This window comes from Hydra vulgaris, chromosome 05, assembly GCF_038396675.1.
Source record: "Hydra vulgaris chromosome 05, alternate assembly HydraT2T_AEP".
NCBI lineage: Eukaryota > Metazoa > Cnidaria > Hydrozoa > Anthoathecata > Hydridae > Hydra > Hydra vulgaris.
Window position 1 is genome coordinate 29,540,269 of NC_088924.1, and position 17,490 is coordinate 29,557,758.

The 17,490-nt window shown below is 27.1% G+C and overlaps 1 protein-coding gene across 1 annotated transcript in view; it reads left to right on the forward strand.

Moving 5' to 3' along the window:
* Positions 1–17,490, forward strand: part of LOC136071945 (1,4-alpha-glucan-branching enzyme-like) — a 68,634-nt gene that overhangs the window by 30,966 nt on the left and 20,178 nt on the right. Inside the window, exons 7-8 of the mRNA XM_065797853.1 lie at positions 2,939–3,182; positions 10,463–10,561. Of these exons, the coding sequence (XP_065653925.1) occupies positions 2,939–3,182; positions 10,463–10,561 (343 nt within the window). The remainder of the gene's footprint in view (positions 1–2,938; positions 3,183–10,462; positions 10,562–17,490) is intronic.

Here is a 17,490-nt window from a genome sequence, read left to right on the forward strand (position 1 = left end):
CTGTTACATATTAGTTGATATTGTGTATGATGGCATCAACGTTGCTTCTAACAAAGTGTTGGCAAACTTATAGAACTAACAGATGCCAAAGAGCTTTTCCTAACTTGAGATGATAATCCAGCTATTAGAGCAGATGTACTAATATTTAAATCATTATTTGAAAGTACATTATTACAATTTTTATTTAAATATTTTGACAAATTGAGATTGCCTCCTTCTGTATGCTTGTGTAAAAACTTAAACTTTTTTTGGCAATGTTTTAAATGGGGCTTTACTTGTTCTATCTTGTTGCTAATCAAAGCATAACAATAGTCACAAGAAACCTTTGTACTGTTTTCAACTTCAGTTACTTCATCCCATTCTTTCTTCCACTTCCTATTGGCATTTTTAATTATAAAAGATATTATTTATCAATCTAAAATAAATCAGTACATTTAGGTTTAACATGAATTTAACATAAAACTGTAATTAAAACATTTTTCATGTTTTATTACAGTTTTAAATTATTTTAAAACTGTAATAAAAAATAAATAATTTGAGAGCCGTTGTTATAAATTTTTAAAAACATAAGTTATATTTTAAATAAACTTAAAATTGAAAATTATACTAGTCTTCAATATTATTAAACAAACAAATTTTTAACAAATATAAAAAATAAAACCCAAAATTACCCTAAAAAATCCACTGGGCTAAAAACAAACCGGGCAAAAAACCGAGGTTTATTATAAAAAAAAACCTTGGCGTTTTGCCAACTTTGCGTGGGACCGCACGCCTTTACTCAAAGACCTGTATGTTCATACGTATGTATATATATACAGGCCTGTATGTATATATATATATTATACATAGACACACACACACACATATATATATGTATATATATATATATATATATATATATATATATATATATATATATATATATATATATATATATATATATATATATATATATATATATACTTATATACATACTTGTATGTATATATATGTATAATATTTATATAAATTATGTTAGTGTGTTCTACAAATAGAGTGCTCAATGTTCTTAAAGAACAGAGCAACAATAAATTAGTAAAAACAAAATACTTAGAATAAAAATACAAAAATACTTTGAATAAAATTGCAACATGCAGAACCTTTTCCAAATAAAGAACAAGAAACCAGACAGTCTTTTGAAACAAACTAAAAACTAAATTTTGATATTTTTTAATCACTGATGTAAGTACTTATTTAATACTAATAAAATATTGAAAAAGTATAATAGTTTTTAAAATAATTTCAATCAAACAGGATTTAAAAAAAAAAATAGTGAGCTCTAATTTATGGCCAATAATGTATATGCTTATATATCCAAAAAAAATTTTAGACAAAAAATGTAAATAAATTAATAAATAAGACAAACTTTTTAATTGTGAAAATCATTTTATTAATAAAAGCAATACATGTTTCAACAACCACTTGCCATCTTCAGTTGAAATTAAGTATTATATCTAATTTTTACTTTTATAACTTGTTTCTCCATCAGTAGGTTTATCAGGAAAAATGTCTAAACATCAAAATATTCAAATAATAGAAAAAATATTTTACTGGAAGTTGGGAATTGTTATGATTAGTTATGTAATAACTGTAGTTATTTTGCAATCAGAAAGTTGCATCAACTACTATTTAAAATTAATCATGAAAAGAAAAATTAATCATGAAAAGAATTCTTCAGAATTATGATAATTTTAGTCTGGTCATTTGTTTTTATAATTTTTTAAAAAGTACTTATTTTCATGTCTACATTTAGAAATTAATTCAGATTTTTTGTTTAGTAAATTTTCTTGATCTGAATAGGTAATAATTTCAAATTTTTCTTGTAAATAATTTCAAATTTTTCTTTCAAAACATAGTGTACATTTTTTGGAAATGTTATTATAGGCAGGCCCAGTTAGATTTAGATTAGACCAGTTTAATTTAGAGTTAAAATTCTTTTTAGTTACCAAATGCTGTCAAAATATATTTAGCAACTAAAAGTAAACATAGTTGTTTTAAATTATACTGGTTTATTCTAAAAACTGTTTTAGATCAGAATTTTAGTCAATGGAAATTTAGCCACCAAGTTCACCAGGAGCATATCCTTTAGATTATTATATATTGAGCATTTGTGAATAAGAAGCTTTAAGAAAAGAAGAAGCAACCTCATTTCAATAAAAAGGCTTCAAAACATAAATTATTGCTTATAATTATTAGACATCCGATAATTTCAATAATAAATTGTAGTTTTTTTTTTACATTTTGTTTTATATGCTTTGTTATTTGATATATCTGAAATTGTAAAAGGTACTTAAGTTAATGCTCCTATGACTGTAAGTTACTTTTCACACTTCATCTTCTCTTTATTGTATGCTTGTTTGTCAGATTTTTTCAAATAATCAAATTTGAAATGTTGTTATGGGTTCATTATTACAAAATTTGTAATCTTTCTTGCAACAGGTAATGCATGGACACATCTAGTTTTTTTCTCTTTCTATATATGTTGTTATATGTTACAGAGTTGATCTCAACAGAGCAGAAGTTTAGACTTTGATTTTAAAATTAAATTTTACAGATTAACATGAAGACAGATGTTAAACCTTGCTAGTTCTTTTCTTTTAAATATTGTTATTAATGATAACCAATTTTAGGTCAAAACCTTTCATTTTTTTAAAGCCATTTTTTAGTAAGAGTGGGCTAGAAAAATATAGTGTTAATGAGAAAAAAATATTTTAAGATGAAATATTGAAGATTGTAAGTAAATTTTTTTTGCCCAAAAACAATTTTAGTAATAAGAAAATTTTAATTAAATTCAATTTTACTGTTTAATTGCATGTTCAATTCAGTTATACTATATAATTCAGTTATATATTATGTTTTAATTTAAATTAAACAATTTTTTCGTTGTTATTTTTTGTAGTTGGGAAGTCCTTCGTTTTCTTCTTTCTAACTTGCGTTGGTATATTCATGAGTTTAAGTTTGATGGTTTTCGGTTTGATGGTGTTACTTCAATGCTATACAATCATCATGGATTAAGTTTTGGATTTAGTGGTGATTATAATGAGTACTTTAGTGCAGCAACTGATACTGAATCTTTGAACTATCTGCAACTTGCAAATTATATGTTGCATACACTTTATCCTGAAATTATCACTATCGCTGAAGTAAGTAAAGTTTTTTGTTATATACACTGAAAAATCACCTATGTTTGATCACTTAGGCTATGAACATTCATACCTTAGAGATACATAAATGTTTTTAAATTTTTTTTCTGGATTATACATACAACTATATTGCTAATTCGTATTGTAAAAATAAAATAATAAAAATAATAAAAAAACTAGCAATTAATATTTTTTTTCAAATGAGAACAGCTAGTTTGATTGAACTTTCGAAACATCGCAGTATTACAAATTTAACTCCCCAATAACACATCACAATATCACAAATCTAACATCGAAATTTATGAATTTATGTTTTTTGATGTTATTTTATAATAAAATTAAATTATTAAAAATATTTTTTTTTTCACTTAACAACTTTGATAAAAAAAATTTATTAAAAAACAAAAATGATTTGAAGCAAACGAATTTATTTAGAAGACTCTTATATATAATAATGCTGAGTTTTATTACTTTCAGGGTTTGCTTATTTAAAGTTTTAATAACACGGATGGATTTAAATTTTTTATATGCAGACAAATTATTTCAGCGCAGTGCAATTATTTTTTTTTTTTTGTGATTAGTTCACACACATTTTTCACAATCAATAGTTTCACAACATTTCTGCTGATTGTTGTTTTTATCGTTTAAGTTTAGTTTCTAATAGTTGTAGAAATGTTGTACAACAGTTGTACAACTATTGTACAACAATAGTAATGTTACTTTTGGACAATTCGTAATGTCACTTTTGAACAATTCATGCCGCTTTTGATGAGAATCTGAAAATAACTAAAATCAAGTCTAACTGCACAATAGACTGCTCACTAGGCATGCGGAAAGTTCTTAAAAAGCCACCATTGTTTTTCATAATTCTCATGTTGGCAAAAAAAAAAAAACCTTTCATTGATGGTAAGTTGTTTGAAGAATTAATTCTGACTGGTGCCGATTCTTTTTTTGAGGTATTTTTAAACAAATGCAAGACTTACAGATGTAAAATAACATCTTCACAAGAAAAGTATGTGCAATTTCAACAGACATACGGACTCAGAGACTATTAATAGTGACTGTTTCTCGCTACAACTTGAAAAGTTTGCAAATATATCAGATACCAGTTAGCAGTTATGATGAGAATGGTATACTTTAAAGTAAAAGTTATTGCAATTGTTACATATGAAAGGAAAGACTAGAGGTTAGAATGTTTATAATTGAAGAAATAAAAATATTCATAAACAATAAAAAGGAAAATTACAATGAACCAGCTGGCTCTCGCTGGCTGATTTGAGTTTTCTCAGAGATATCATGGAAAAATTGAAATTTGGAGTTGTAGGGAGTTCTGTAAAGTCATTTAAAGCTAAATCGGATTTGTTGATATCATATCTGCAGATCAAGTCTTTTATTCATTTCTCACGTATAAAAAAATACAAGGTAACAATGAATTAAATGGGTCATTATTTATTAAGCACCTTCAAGTGCTTAAAAAACGGTTTGAAAAAAGATTTTTGCTGTTTACACATATAGAGCCAATTGTTTCCTTCTGTATCAATTATTTTACTTGTCAAATGAATGTAATGGAAATAGCCTCATGTATTGCAGATTTTCTTCAAGAAAGGCAGAAGTTAAAAATTTAAGACATTAAGAATGATATTTTACAAAAATTCTTAATTTCAGAGGACTTTTAGAATACAGTTGACAGAGAAAAGTTTTTAGTTTTGAAAAAAGTGACATGTAAATTTAAATCATTTTTTGGTTTGAAATATTTATGCCAACCATTGTTTTCAAACATAAGCTTAATAAAATCAAGATATATTTTTCGACTCAATGAACATCTTTATGATTGTTTGTTAACTAGATTATTTTCACACTATCCTAATTATGAGCCACTGGCCAATAATATGCAATGCCAAAGTTCACATTAACATATTAATATTATATTTTTTTAATAAAATATTTTCTTTGTATTAATACTTTTTTGTTTATTTTGTTTAAGTTTTGTAAATATATTTCTCTGTGTATGTAATTTGAATAGTAATTTTATTATTTTGAAACTTTTTTGTGTATTATTTATTATTGAATTATGAATACAAGAAAATCAATTATGTGAAAAAAAGAAGAAAGGAGTTTATCAATTAAAAATAGGTGGTGAACCACCTTACAGATGTTTTAGAATGTACTCTAGAGTACAAAAAGGTTGGGAACCCCTGCCTTACAGCATCACTTTTTTTTACTTTTTCTTACATTTAATAGAAAATTAAAGTTTTTCACACATTTTTATAAAAATTCAATGCTTTTAAAAATCAATTACATCCTTCTGGTGTAATTTTTTTTCCTTTCACAATGTAATTGAGAAATCCTAATATGTAATTGAGAAACACAAGATGTCGTTTAAAATTCATAATATGTAATTGAGAATCACAAAATTAATTTAGAATTTATACAATCAAACCAATCAACATACAACCAAATAGTTGAAAGAAAATGTGTTTTATCTTCACCAAGTGACAGAAAAAGAATTGTTGAATGTGCTGAGCAAAATGACAATTGGATTGGATGGATGAAAATTCTTGCGCAAACTTTTGATTTGTGTGAAAGTCAATTGAATTTTGAAAAGGTGGTTCTATGCCAAAATTATTGACAGAAAATGGTTGTCAGATATTCTGATTGGATGGAAAAAATATTAACCATTTTACTAAAAAAACACAATCAGGCGCCAGACAAGAAAGAAGAGCAATAATATACCTTCTTCCAATTGTTCAAACATACATCAAATGTCGTCATGATGGAATCAACAATAAATGTCATCATGATGGAAACTTGCAGAAGATCATTTGAAGCAGATTTTTGTAACAAGTGGATGTTGGCTCTGTTTCTCCAGTGGATTACATCTGGGAATTGTTTAGAGATTTTGGTCATTGTAACAGTAAACGCTCCTTGGCATGCTTATTTGGAATGAGTCTTTCACTAGCTCAGTTGTTATGCTTGGGATCCTACTTTCTAATGTCACACACAGTGGTAACAATCTGGTCCAAAAATAAAAGTAACATTAAAAATCGGAATTGTGGAACAATGAACGCAATATTTAGAAAAAATTGTTCTTTCTGCAAAAAATTCAATAATGGTGTGCACTTGATGTACAACACACAAACACATATTACACAATGGTTTTAAATATGGAAGATATTCATGTTGGTGTTTAACAGAATATGATTTTTAATTACGTTGTATAAATTTAATTTAAATCTCATATTTTTTTGTAAATAAATTATTTTTTATTCATTTAAATAACTGTAACCATCCAATGGGATAATTCCAGTTACCACCAGTTACATTGCAAATGTTGTTTTTTTAAAGATTTTTTTATTTTATTGATAATAAATTATTTTTTATTTATCTATATAACTGTAATCACTCGATGGGATTTAATTATTATTTATTGAAAACCAACTCATTTGGCCAGTTCACAAAGTAGATTAAGGCAAATCAAAAAGTAAATTAAGGCTACAAACTCAGAAATACAAAGAACTTTGTTCTGAGTATCTATATTATAAATCTTTCTTAATTACAACTATTATGTTCTCAATTACAACTTTGCTTTTCATATTTAAAACTTTCGAGTTCTCAATTACATCTTACCTTTTTTAACCACATCTTATGTTTCTTAATTATATCTTTCGTTTCTCAATTACATCTTTTGTTTCTTAATTACATTTAATGTTTCTCAATTACAAATTTTTAATGTTCATCAAAACATATTTCAAAAACAAATAAAAATTTTATTTACATTTTGGTACATTTTATTTACATTTACTATATGCTAGTGTAGTATATTTTATAAATATACAAAAACTCCATAGTTACATACTACATAGTTTTACTCCAGTTCTTCATTAGTGTATTAGAGTATTAATTCCATTGCAGTATATTTTTTTAATATATAATGCTGGTTCTCCTTGACTCTACTCATAGGATTTTACTTATGCCACCATGATAGTGGCTATACTACTCTTCTTGTCAATTCCTAATGAGGGTACAGCTCTTAAATTATTTGTTCTGAAGCTAACTGGTAGCAAGTTTTCCTGAATTTTATGTTAGCTCTCAGAAGCTGATTTCATCAATAGCTGTTAAATATCAAATTATTTACTGTGTCATGTTGTGCATGGGTGGTGTTCCTGTCAAAAAATTTTTTGTGTGTATTGTTGAGGCTTATTAACTTATTATAGTTTATGTGAATTACATCCATGTTAATTTATTTAGCAAAGCAGTGGAGAGATTTAAGCAATCTATTAATCTAAGAATGTTTTTTGAAAAAGATGATAAAAACAATTAACTCACCCATTCCGCAAAAAATCACAATGGTATTTAATAAATAAAATATTTATTAATAAACACATAAAAGTTTTATTGGTTATTTGTATTTGGAGGTGTTCACTGTGATTTTTGCAGAATGGGTGAGTTAATTGATTTTATCATCTTTTCCAAAAAACATTCTTAGGTTAATAGAGTGTTTAATATTAGGGGTTTATAAACCTATTAATTGTCAAGGCTTTAATAGAAGCCTTTTGTTATGGCTTTAACTTAATTAGCTCAGGGTAACATGCACTATCTATTGATTGAGTTCTCTAATAACTTATAACATGACTAAAGTACTTTAAAATATTAAACATAAAAAATCTCCACAACCTTGTTGTTTTAACCTAGTCTCCACAACCTAGTTGTTTTAACCTAGTCTCAACAACCTAGTTGTTTTAACCTGGTCTCCTCAACCTAGTTGTTTTAATCTAGACTCCACAACCTTTAATCATCTTTTACAAATATTTGTAGTCTTTAAAGTAAATTTTCATCAATCTTAACTTAGATTTTTAAATTTGCTTTCATCTTCAGATCACAATGTTGGTAGTTATTATCCTTTGTTTATTAATTTTTGAAAAGTTCCTCCACCTAGCCTAAGCTTATTAAAGCTTATTATTACCTTATGGTAAATAAAAATAAATTTTGACTTTTTTTGCAAAATAAGCTAATTTAGATGCCTACAAATGTTATTGAATGAATATTCTTGAAGAATTATGAAAAAATTCATAAAAGTTGTAGTTTTAAAAAACGTATCATTAAAAGTATTTCCTAATAATTTTTTTTAATTGGATTTTTCTCAAAGTACGTAAAAAGTTTTGTAAAATGACTGTAGAATTTAAGACTTTTATAAAATCTATTTTTGAACTTCTTTGGGATTTTCTTCAGTCAGTTAGTTTCAAATTGTTTTAAATAAAACTAAAAAATGTTTTTAATTTACAAAACTTTACAGATCAAAAGCTCTAAAACTTTTACAAAGTGTTTAAACCCAAAATATAATTGTGTTATAAAATATAAATATAAATGTTTTTTTTTCACTCAAAGTTATAATGTTCTCTACTCAATAAGTAAAAGTAAACATAAAAACTGTATTTGTTGCTTTTTTTATACTATTTTCTTGAGGAATTTTCTATTGTTTAAATGTCTTTGCAATAGTTAAAATAATTCCGGCACCAAGCAAAGTCCTCATATAAAAATAGCATTTAAGAACTTTAAATTTCACAGGTCTAAAAATTTAAGCCATACTAAGAATTCCATAACATACCACATTTATATTATATTAAGTTATATAACATAAAATCTTTATAGACATTTTAAATAGATTTTAAAAGATTATTTGTAATAACGTTGTTTAAAGGAAAACAATCTAATTACAAGTAATCTGATTTTACTGTGGACTTGTAGTCTACAGTTTAATCATTAGTGTTTTCCTTTTAAACAATCTAATTGCTTATCTTGATGACAGCTACAATTTTTCAAGTCTTCTGACAACTGTTTCCTTGCTCTTTAAGCTATTTTTTGTTTTCTAATAACTCCCCACTTTTTAGTGGTTGTCTGCAGCCTTGTTGTGAGTAAATAAAATAAAAAAATTAGAAAAAATTGTCTCTAAACCTCGCTTTTGTTCAGATTCCCCTTGTTCTCCTTTAAGTGGTTTAGACCATCTAAAGGAGAACAAGGGGAAAAAATCGTTTTTACTTAAAATGATCCTTAAAAAAGTAAAAACACAAATATTACAATATTTAAACCGCTTTAATAATTTGTAGAAATCTATTTAATACGTTCATGCTGACGATAAAAACATTTTTAAAGAGAGAACATAATAGTTGGAATTAAGAAAGATTTATAATATAGATACTCAGAACAAAGTTCTTTGTATTTCTGAGTTTGTAGAAAGTTTTTAAAAACTTTTGTAAAAAGCTATAAAACAACAATAACACAACAATAAAACAAACTGCAAAGATTTTAGGCTCTCTCTAAATCTTTTTTCTAGTGCTACTTCTTTAGACTCATCCCATCATCATACGATTTGCCATAAAGCTGACTGGGATTCTTTTTGTTGTTTCCCTCTTATTTGAGCCTTGTATCTAATTGCCATACTCTTACTATCATTCCAGAAAAACAGGTTAATCCATTTCTCACCTAAGCTCCTACTCCTTGTGGTCCAGACAACATTTCTTTCACATTCTTTCAAAAGTGTTTTCAAGAGCTCTCTTTTTTATTCTATAAACTATTTAACACATGTTAACAAAATCTTGTTGTTACTAACTATAATGGCATCTGTGGTTCCAATTTTCAAAAACTGTGGAGAACACTCTGACCTCTTTATCTATCATTCAATCAGTGTTTTCCTTATTATTAGTAAGTTTTTTGAGTCTTTAACTAACAGTTTTCTAATCTCTTGCCTTCTAATAACTTTCTGATAATTAATATATCGCTCCTCTTGGTCTGACTTGTAAACTATCATAACAGAAAGTTTTAAAGTTATCCTCAGTGGCCAACACTTTTCTTCATTTCCAGTAACTTTTGCAGTATCACAAGGTTCTATTTTTGGTATTGTATTGTTTACCATCTGTTTTAATGATTTTCCTGACAATCTTATACCTAAAGTGTTTTCTGATGGCGCAACTACATATTTTCCTGTCTTGACAAAAAGTTATCATTTTTTGAGCTCTTAGAACAGGCAACCATTTACAGTTTTTAAAGTCTTCTACAAACTGTGTTCTTTTTCTTTAACAACTGTTTCTCTTCTTTATTTTTTCTTTATTTTTTATTATTCTGGTAACTTCAAACTTAAATAATGGTTGCTTGCAGCATTCTTGAGAGTGAATTAGTCTTTAAAAAATCAAAAAAATAATAATAGAAAAAAAAAAAAAGAAAATAATGTATAGAAAAAAAGTCAATTTAGAAATAAAATGTTTATTATATAAATATCTTTTTAGGATGTTAGTGGAATGCCAACATTATGCCGACCTGTTACAGAAGGTGGTATTGGTTTTGACTATAGATTGGCTATGGCTATACCAGATCAATGGATCAAGGTAGTTTTTATAATCTATCTGTTCTTTAATTAATGTTATAAGTAAATGGATTTCTATAAATTTTGTTTAGAAATTTTGAAAAGTATTTTGTGTTAGATTTATGATTATAATTTCTGTATGAATCAAGTTTAAACAGCATAAAAAACAAACAACACTTTGTTAAAGCATCGATCAATATAAATAGTTTGAAAAAATGATAAATTGTCAATAAGATTCAATATAAATAAGCAAAAAATAATAGATAAAAAAGTTTAACTCAATTATATTCTGAAACTTCACTAATCTCTATCAAAAAAATATAAGGGCAATACAACCTGTTTTAATCCCCACTCAAGGATGCAAATTGCAAAAAACGCAAACAAAAAAGCAAAAACATAGTAAAACCTTTGTCTGTGTTACATCTCTAAGGGTGTAAAATAGACAAGAGTTTTTCCCAAATGTTTAACAAATTATGATTATCTTACAGAAAATGTAATAATAGATTAAATGGAGAAATGAGGCAACTCCTTTAAAAATATCTTTTGCTGATCAACAAGACTAACAGGTCATCAGATAAAGTCAGTTGTTGGTATGTTAACAGCTGACTTAGTTTGATGGCTGAAGAATGAAGTATGAAGTATGAAGTATGATGGCTGAAGTGTGGTAACTTTTCTGAAGTTTGATTAAATTCTAGTTATAGCATAATCCTCTGGCTTAAAAATGCAAAGTCCAAAGTTTTTTGATCCAAACCAAAAATTTAAACTCCATGACTCTGGATTCTGACTTTGCATCTTTGACAGTAAAAAATGTTTCTAAACATGTCAATTATAAAACTTGCATAACCATTGAATAAAATATGTATATCTAACAGCGCTGTATATCAAACTGCTCTATACTCAGACAATCAAGAGGTGAAATAAGAATAGTAATTAAATAAGAAGTAATAGAAAAATTGGGATAATGCAACCAATAAAATCAAATCTATAAAACAATGGTATCAACCTGCTCAAAAACTTGATCTCTAGCATAGCAACTCACCTTTAGAAGCAAGCGCTTTAAAATTAAGTTAAGATGGTAGTTATTGTACACATATTTAGTTTAAAAAATTAAATTAATTGAAATAAAAGTCTTTTATGGTTTAAGAGAAATCTTAGCTGGAAGTTGACCGGATTTTTTTCGTGTCTACCTAATAATTTTTGTGTGTGTGTGATCTCTTTAATTGATAGTTCTTAAGTGATTTAGAAATCATCTGACTGCAAACAATAAATAGCATTGCTTCTTCTGAATGCTTGTTTGGACATCATCAATTTTAATTCTGTTTCATAATTAAAAATTAACATTATATGGACTGGGATAATTTTTCTAATGAATAAATTAAAAGACATAAATAGGGCATTGCTGGGTTTTTATCTTCAGTTAGATTGAATCTACCATTGCAGATTGAATCTACCATTGCAAAAATATGATAAAGTTTTGTTTTTTCTAAAATTTAGTTAAAAAACTTTTTAATAATGTATGCAAAAGAATATTAAATGTATTATGTTTTTACATTTAAAGTTTTGAATAATGATGCTTAGTTAAAAAGTTACTTATGTAAAAAAAAATCTCATTTTAATTTTGAATTTGTATAATATAAGTTAAAACTACATGCATTTACCAAAGATCTGGCACTATTTCATTAAGTTTTTGTTGCTTACATAATAAACACTGAAGTTTTTCATTGCAATTCCCAAGAGGTTTAAAATAATTTTTTTTTTTTTAATTATCATTTTTTAATTTAAAAGTATGTTTTTTAATTATTTTTCTTTCATACTCACATTATGAGTATGAGAGAAAAATTCACTACTCATGCCAGTATCAAGCGTAACCAATTTAAATGTTTTAAACTAAGCATTACTAAATCCATGAATCCATTATTGAATGTTGCTACTATTCAGGTTGATTATGTCAGAATGAACCTCAAGCTGCAAACTATGGACAAAATCAAATTTCAAGTCTTTAAACTTTCATCATTGTATCTAACACTCACACAAAGACCTCCTTACTTGCAAATTTGGATTACTTATTGGAGTTTATTTCATTTAAAAAAAAACAAGAAAATCACATTTTTAGTAATAATGCTGTCTCAGAAAAGTCAGCACGCAATTGTACCTTCAATCAGTACTTGCAAATATCAAAAATTATCCAGCAAGCAAAAAATTTAAAAGATATTACTTTTATGTCAATAATGGCCAGGTCAAAGTAGAAAAAACTTCACTATAATGCATTTGAAACAAATAAAAGAATGAAATATTTTTTATTTTAAAATATAGATTAAAACAGGGTAGAATAAAATAGCGGGTAGAATGAAATAGTTATAACAATGTTTATTCTTTTGCTCTTAATTATCAGATAATCTTTTTGCAAATATTTTTAAATCACGTTGTAGAGAATACTTTTCTGAGTAAGATTTATATTACTGTGGGGTTGAATGAAATACGCTAATAATAGGTGAAGCAATAGCTCACTTTTTAAATGCAGCATTTTTTATTAAATCTCAAGTGACCAATAAATCTCTAACTATAAATTTTTTGTATTGAAAAAATTTTTTAAATGAAATTTTTCTGAATTTAAATGAATGACTTTTACTGACTGCTTTTATTAAATGATTCTGATAAATGAATGAAATTCGCTAGTTACATTCTTGTTAAATGCGGTTTTTATTAATTAAGTCTCAAGTGACCAAGTTATCTCTATAAATTTTGTGCATAAATTTCAAATGGGTTATTTTTAAATCTATTTTAATATAAAATATACCTCGAAACAACTTACATGCAAAAAAAAACAACAACTATACACCGAAGAGCAAGTTGCGCTTACAGTTGTTAAACTACAAAGCTGTGAATTTTTACTTAACAAATCTACTAAATCATTCAGCATACCAGTAGCAACTCTTTACAGTAGTGTCCATAGCATAGGTGAAACAATTAGATTGAAAGCATGAGATTGTCAACTTGAATTGGTTTTGGTAGATACGCTCATCAAATTATCTGATTGGGGCTTTGATAGAACTTACAATAATGTCACCAAGTTTTCAACACCAAGGTCAATCTCATTTGTTTCCTAATGGTGCACCAGGAAGAGATTAGTATAACTTTTTCATAAACCGGTGGAGCCATAGGCAATATTTCATCACTCAGAGCTGCTTCTTGCACGCAAAAAATAGTAACAAAGTATTTCAACACACTGCAAATAGAATTCAATGTAGCAGGTATCAACAGAAACACTCCATGTCATTTGTGAAATATTGATGAAATTGGCTTCTCTGGTGATCTAGATAAGCAAAATATAGTTTGCCGGCATGGCAAAAAAAAATTTTCAGCTCTGGTGAAGTTTTTACACGTACCTAAATAGTCACTGGGTTTCAGAATACTGGCTTGTTTCCACTCGACATCAAAAGATGAAAATTGCTAATACCTTTGAAACACCGTCATTTGAACCTGAGCCTTCATCATCTCAACAACCAGAATCTATGATTGCCATCACCAATACTAGCATCAGGAACCCTTAGTTGCATTTAAAAAATGATTTGTTTTAATAAAAATAAAATATTAATTAAATAAGAATAGAGTAAAATGGGGTCAAATGGAGTAGTTAAGGATTTTAATTTTTTTTAATATGGAAAAAAGATTTTAAAAAAATATTTTTTGTTTATAAAGTTGTAGAGAATATTGAGCTGTATTTAAATATATAAAAATCAAATAATTTTTTTAAATGTTTTTTATGAAACTTTATTTGATTTAAAAAAAATTTATTCCATTCTACACTGACATTTGAGGAGAATGAAATACGCAAATATATGTGTAATTAAAACAACACTTTATTAAAAAAACAAAAATGTTTGACATAGCCAAACCTTGCAATTTGAATTTTCACATTGGTACCATTCCATATTTTGACTTGCTGAAGCTTTGCCTAAAACTTTTTGGCACTTTCTACACTTAAATTGTTTTGCAACCTTTCAAGTATTTCAGGTTTGTTGAGATACTCCCCTTCGAATCTTGGCACATCTACATTTTTCTTTTTTTTTGTGTCAATGTGTTGGATACAAAACATTTGTTGCAAAGCTGCTGTAAGTGATTAGGCTGATTGCAGTTGTTTTTCAACTTCTTTTTGAATTTCCTTTTAAATAGCCGGAGTTACTACAACATTGAAGGTTGTTTGCAGATAGGGTGACTTTTAAGGTGACTTTGGAGCTGATCCTTTGTGACATACACTGATGTTAGATGTTGGTGGAGATTCAGAGGGCAGTGGTTAAGGTAGTTTAGTACGTCATCCTATATTTGTCAATTTTTAACCCCTTCTCTTCTGTCATAAACTCTTATAGAAGTTTTTGCGTCAAATATATTTTTAAAAATTTTAATGTAAATATTTTGCAGCATTTTAAAAGTTCAACCTAATGAAAATATGGCAATACACATAACAAAGAATAAACATAAAAAGTGTAAGTAAAATTTTCAACAAACTAAAACATTTCCTTATTTGAATGACTCAATAAGTGTCAATACTTCTGCATTTCTTTTGTTATGTAACTTTCAAGAATCTAACTCTTTATAATAACTATAAAAAATCCATGATAATAATTGCTCAGTAATGTAAGTTTTTACTTCATAAATTTAAAACATGTAAATTTTACATCATAAAATAAAAACATATTTAAAAGTTCAATTTTTTTTTTTTTATCAGACTAGAAAGACTAGAAAGTTTAACAAAATTTTCTTTGACTTTTTAATCAAAAAAGCAAGCCATATACAATTTTGACAGCTGTATTATTTTGCAAATATTCAAAAAAATATTTTTTTTTCATTTCCGGGACTATAAATAAAGCCTAGTTCTAAATAAGTTATGTTCAAAAGTTCGAAAAAAAAGCTAAAATATTATTTAATTTAAAAAACTTACGTAAGTTAAATATATCGTATCAAAAAAACAAATTTATTTTTATTTTTAGCCAGTTTAAGTAGGCAAATATTTGATAAAGTTGTTGCACTTGTAACGTAATTTAAAAATAGAATTGCCCATATATATTAAAAATTAAAAAACAAAAATGTTATATTGTATATGAAGGGTATGTTATATTGTAATGTTATATTGTATATGAAAAGTAAATGTTATATTGTATATGAATGGTAATGTACTCAATGAGTCATCCACTCTTCATATTCTAGGACCAACTCATACTTCCAATCTTTCTTGGAAACATCAAATCTGTTGCAAAGTTAGCATCTGCTAAGGTTGCATTTCTTTATTGAGCTCAAAACTTTTTTACTTTGGATTCTATTCTCTATCTCTATAAATCTCAAATCTGGCCTTGTATGGAATACTGCTGCCATATCTGGGGCGGATCTTCTAATGATGCCCTTTCTCTTTTAGACAAGGTGCAAAAACGCATTATAAACATAGTTGGACCTGCTCTTGCAGCCAACCTTCAACCATTATCACATTGTCGTAATGTTGCTTCTCTTTCTCTTTTCTACAAATACTATAATGGGCACTGCTCTAAAGAGCTAGTGTCTCTTGTGCCATCTACTAAATTCATTCTCGTGTTATTCGTCATTCAATTAAGTCTCATCCTTTTTCTGTGACTGTTCCTAAGTGCTTCAAAAACTTATTTGTCTAGTTTTTTTCCTCAAACATCAGTTCTTTGGATTTTGCTTCCTTCACTTGCTTTCCTGATTCATATGATTTGCAATCCTTTAAGTCTTCTGTCAATCGTAATCTTGCTCTACAATCTCCATCTTTTCTCTTCCAGTAATTTCCAACTTTAATTAGTGGTTGCTTGCAGCCTTGTTGAAAGCAAAAATGTTTAAAAATATATATATATATATATTAAAAGTAAGTTTTCTTTTAAGAAAACTCCAAAAAAAAGTGTCAGTTTATGTCACTAATAATATCTAATATTTTGCTTTATATTTATTTTGCTGCTTCCAAAACTTTATTTTTGAATGTCAAAGCAAAGTTAAATACCATTTTGAAATATTTTTCTTCATCTCAAACTTATTGCTAAAAGCAACATTTTCTGAAACTATAATATCCAGACATATAAGAATGATATTAGAGAAATATTTAGTTTTTGTTTAAAAATGCAACGCTGTGTATGTATTGTGTTATCAACAGGCTTGTGGAGCCGCAAGTTTTTTTCACTCCTCGGCTCCGGCGCCAAAGAAATGTCTGGCTCCCGGCTCCTGGACCTAATAAGTTAAATTTAAATTTTGAATGAAAATTAAAAATATTTAGGCTTGTTTCCCAAGTTTGATAAAAACTACACCTATTAGTTTTTATCCAACCCTCATTTTTAAAATGTGAATCCATTACTACCACATATTTATATTGTAAAAAATGATTTGGGGGCAAAAAATAAAATAAAATATTCTATCAATATTAATTTTTTGCTTTATTATCATTGTATTTCAAACACAAAATTAAATTTCAAACAAGTCAAATGTATTCGTTATTTGTCCTAAGAAATACCAAATCATCAATAAGATCCGATGTCATATGGCTTCTTTGGTCTGGCATCAGAAATTTGAGTGCTGAAAACGCCCGCTCAACTCTAACTTGCGTCATTGGAAGCGCTGTGACAATTTTGCACGATGATTGTATAATCGAAGGGAAAAACTATTCTTTCCAGAGTTTTTTTGCACGTCAAGGTTTCTTTTTGTTTCAAAAGGTTGTGTGCTAGTTTAGGTAGACTCAAAGTGCGCCTTTAAATTCTCGCACCTCAATCCCAATTTTCTGAATAGATCCTTGATCAGATTGCTGACTCTTTTTTTTCTTGCCTGCTCCATTCTCTTAAAAATTTTCTTTTTTGGAGACAAGTCTTTCATTTTCTCATCCGAACTCTCGGTAGAATAAGTTTCACAATCTTCCTCCAATCTATGAAAACCAAACTTTTGCTTATAAATCTTTTTTTA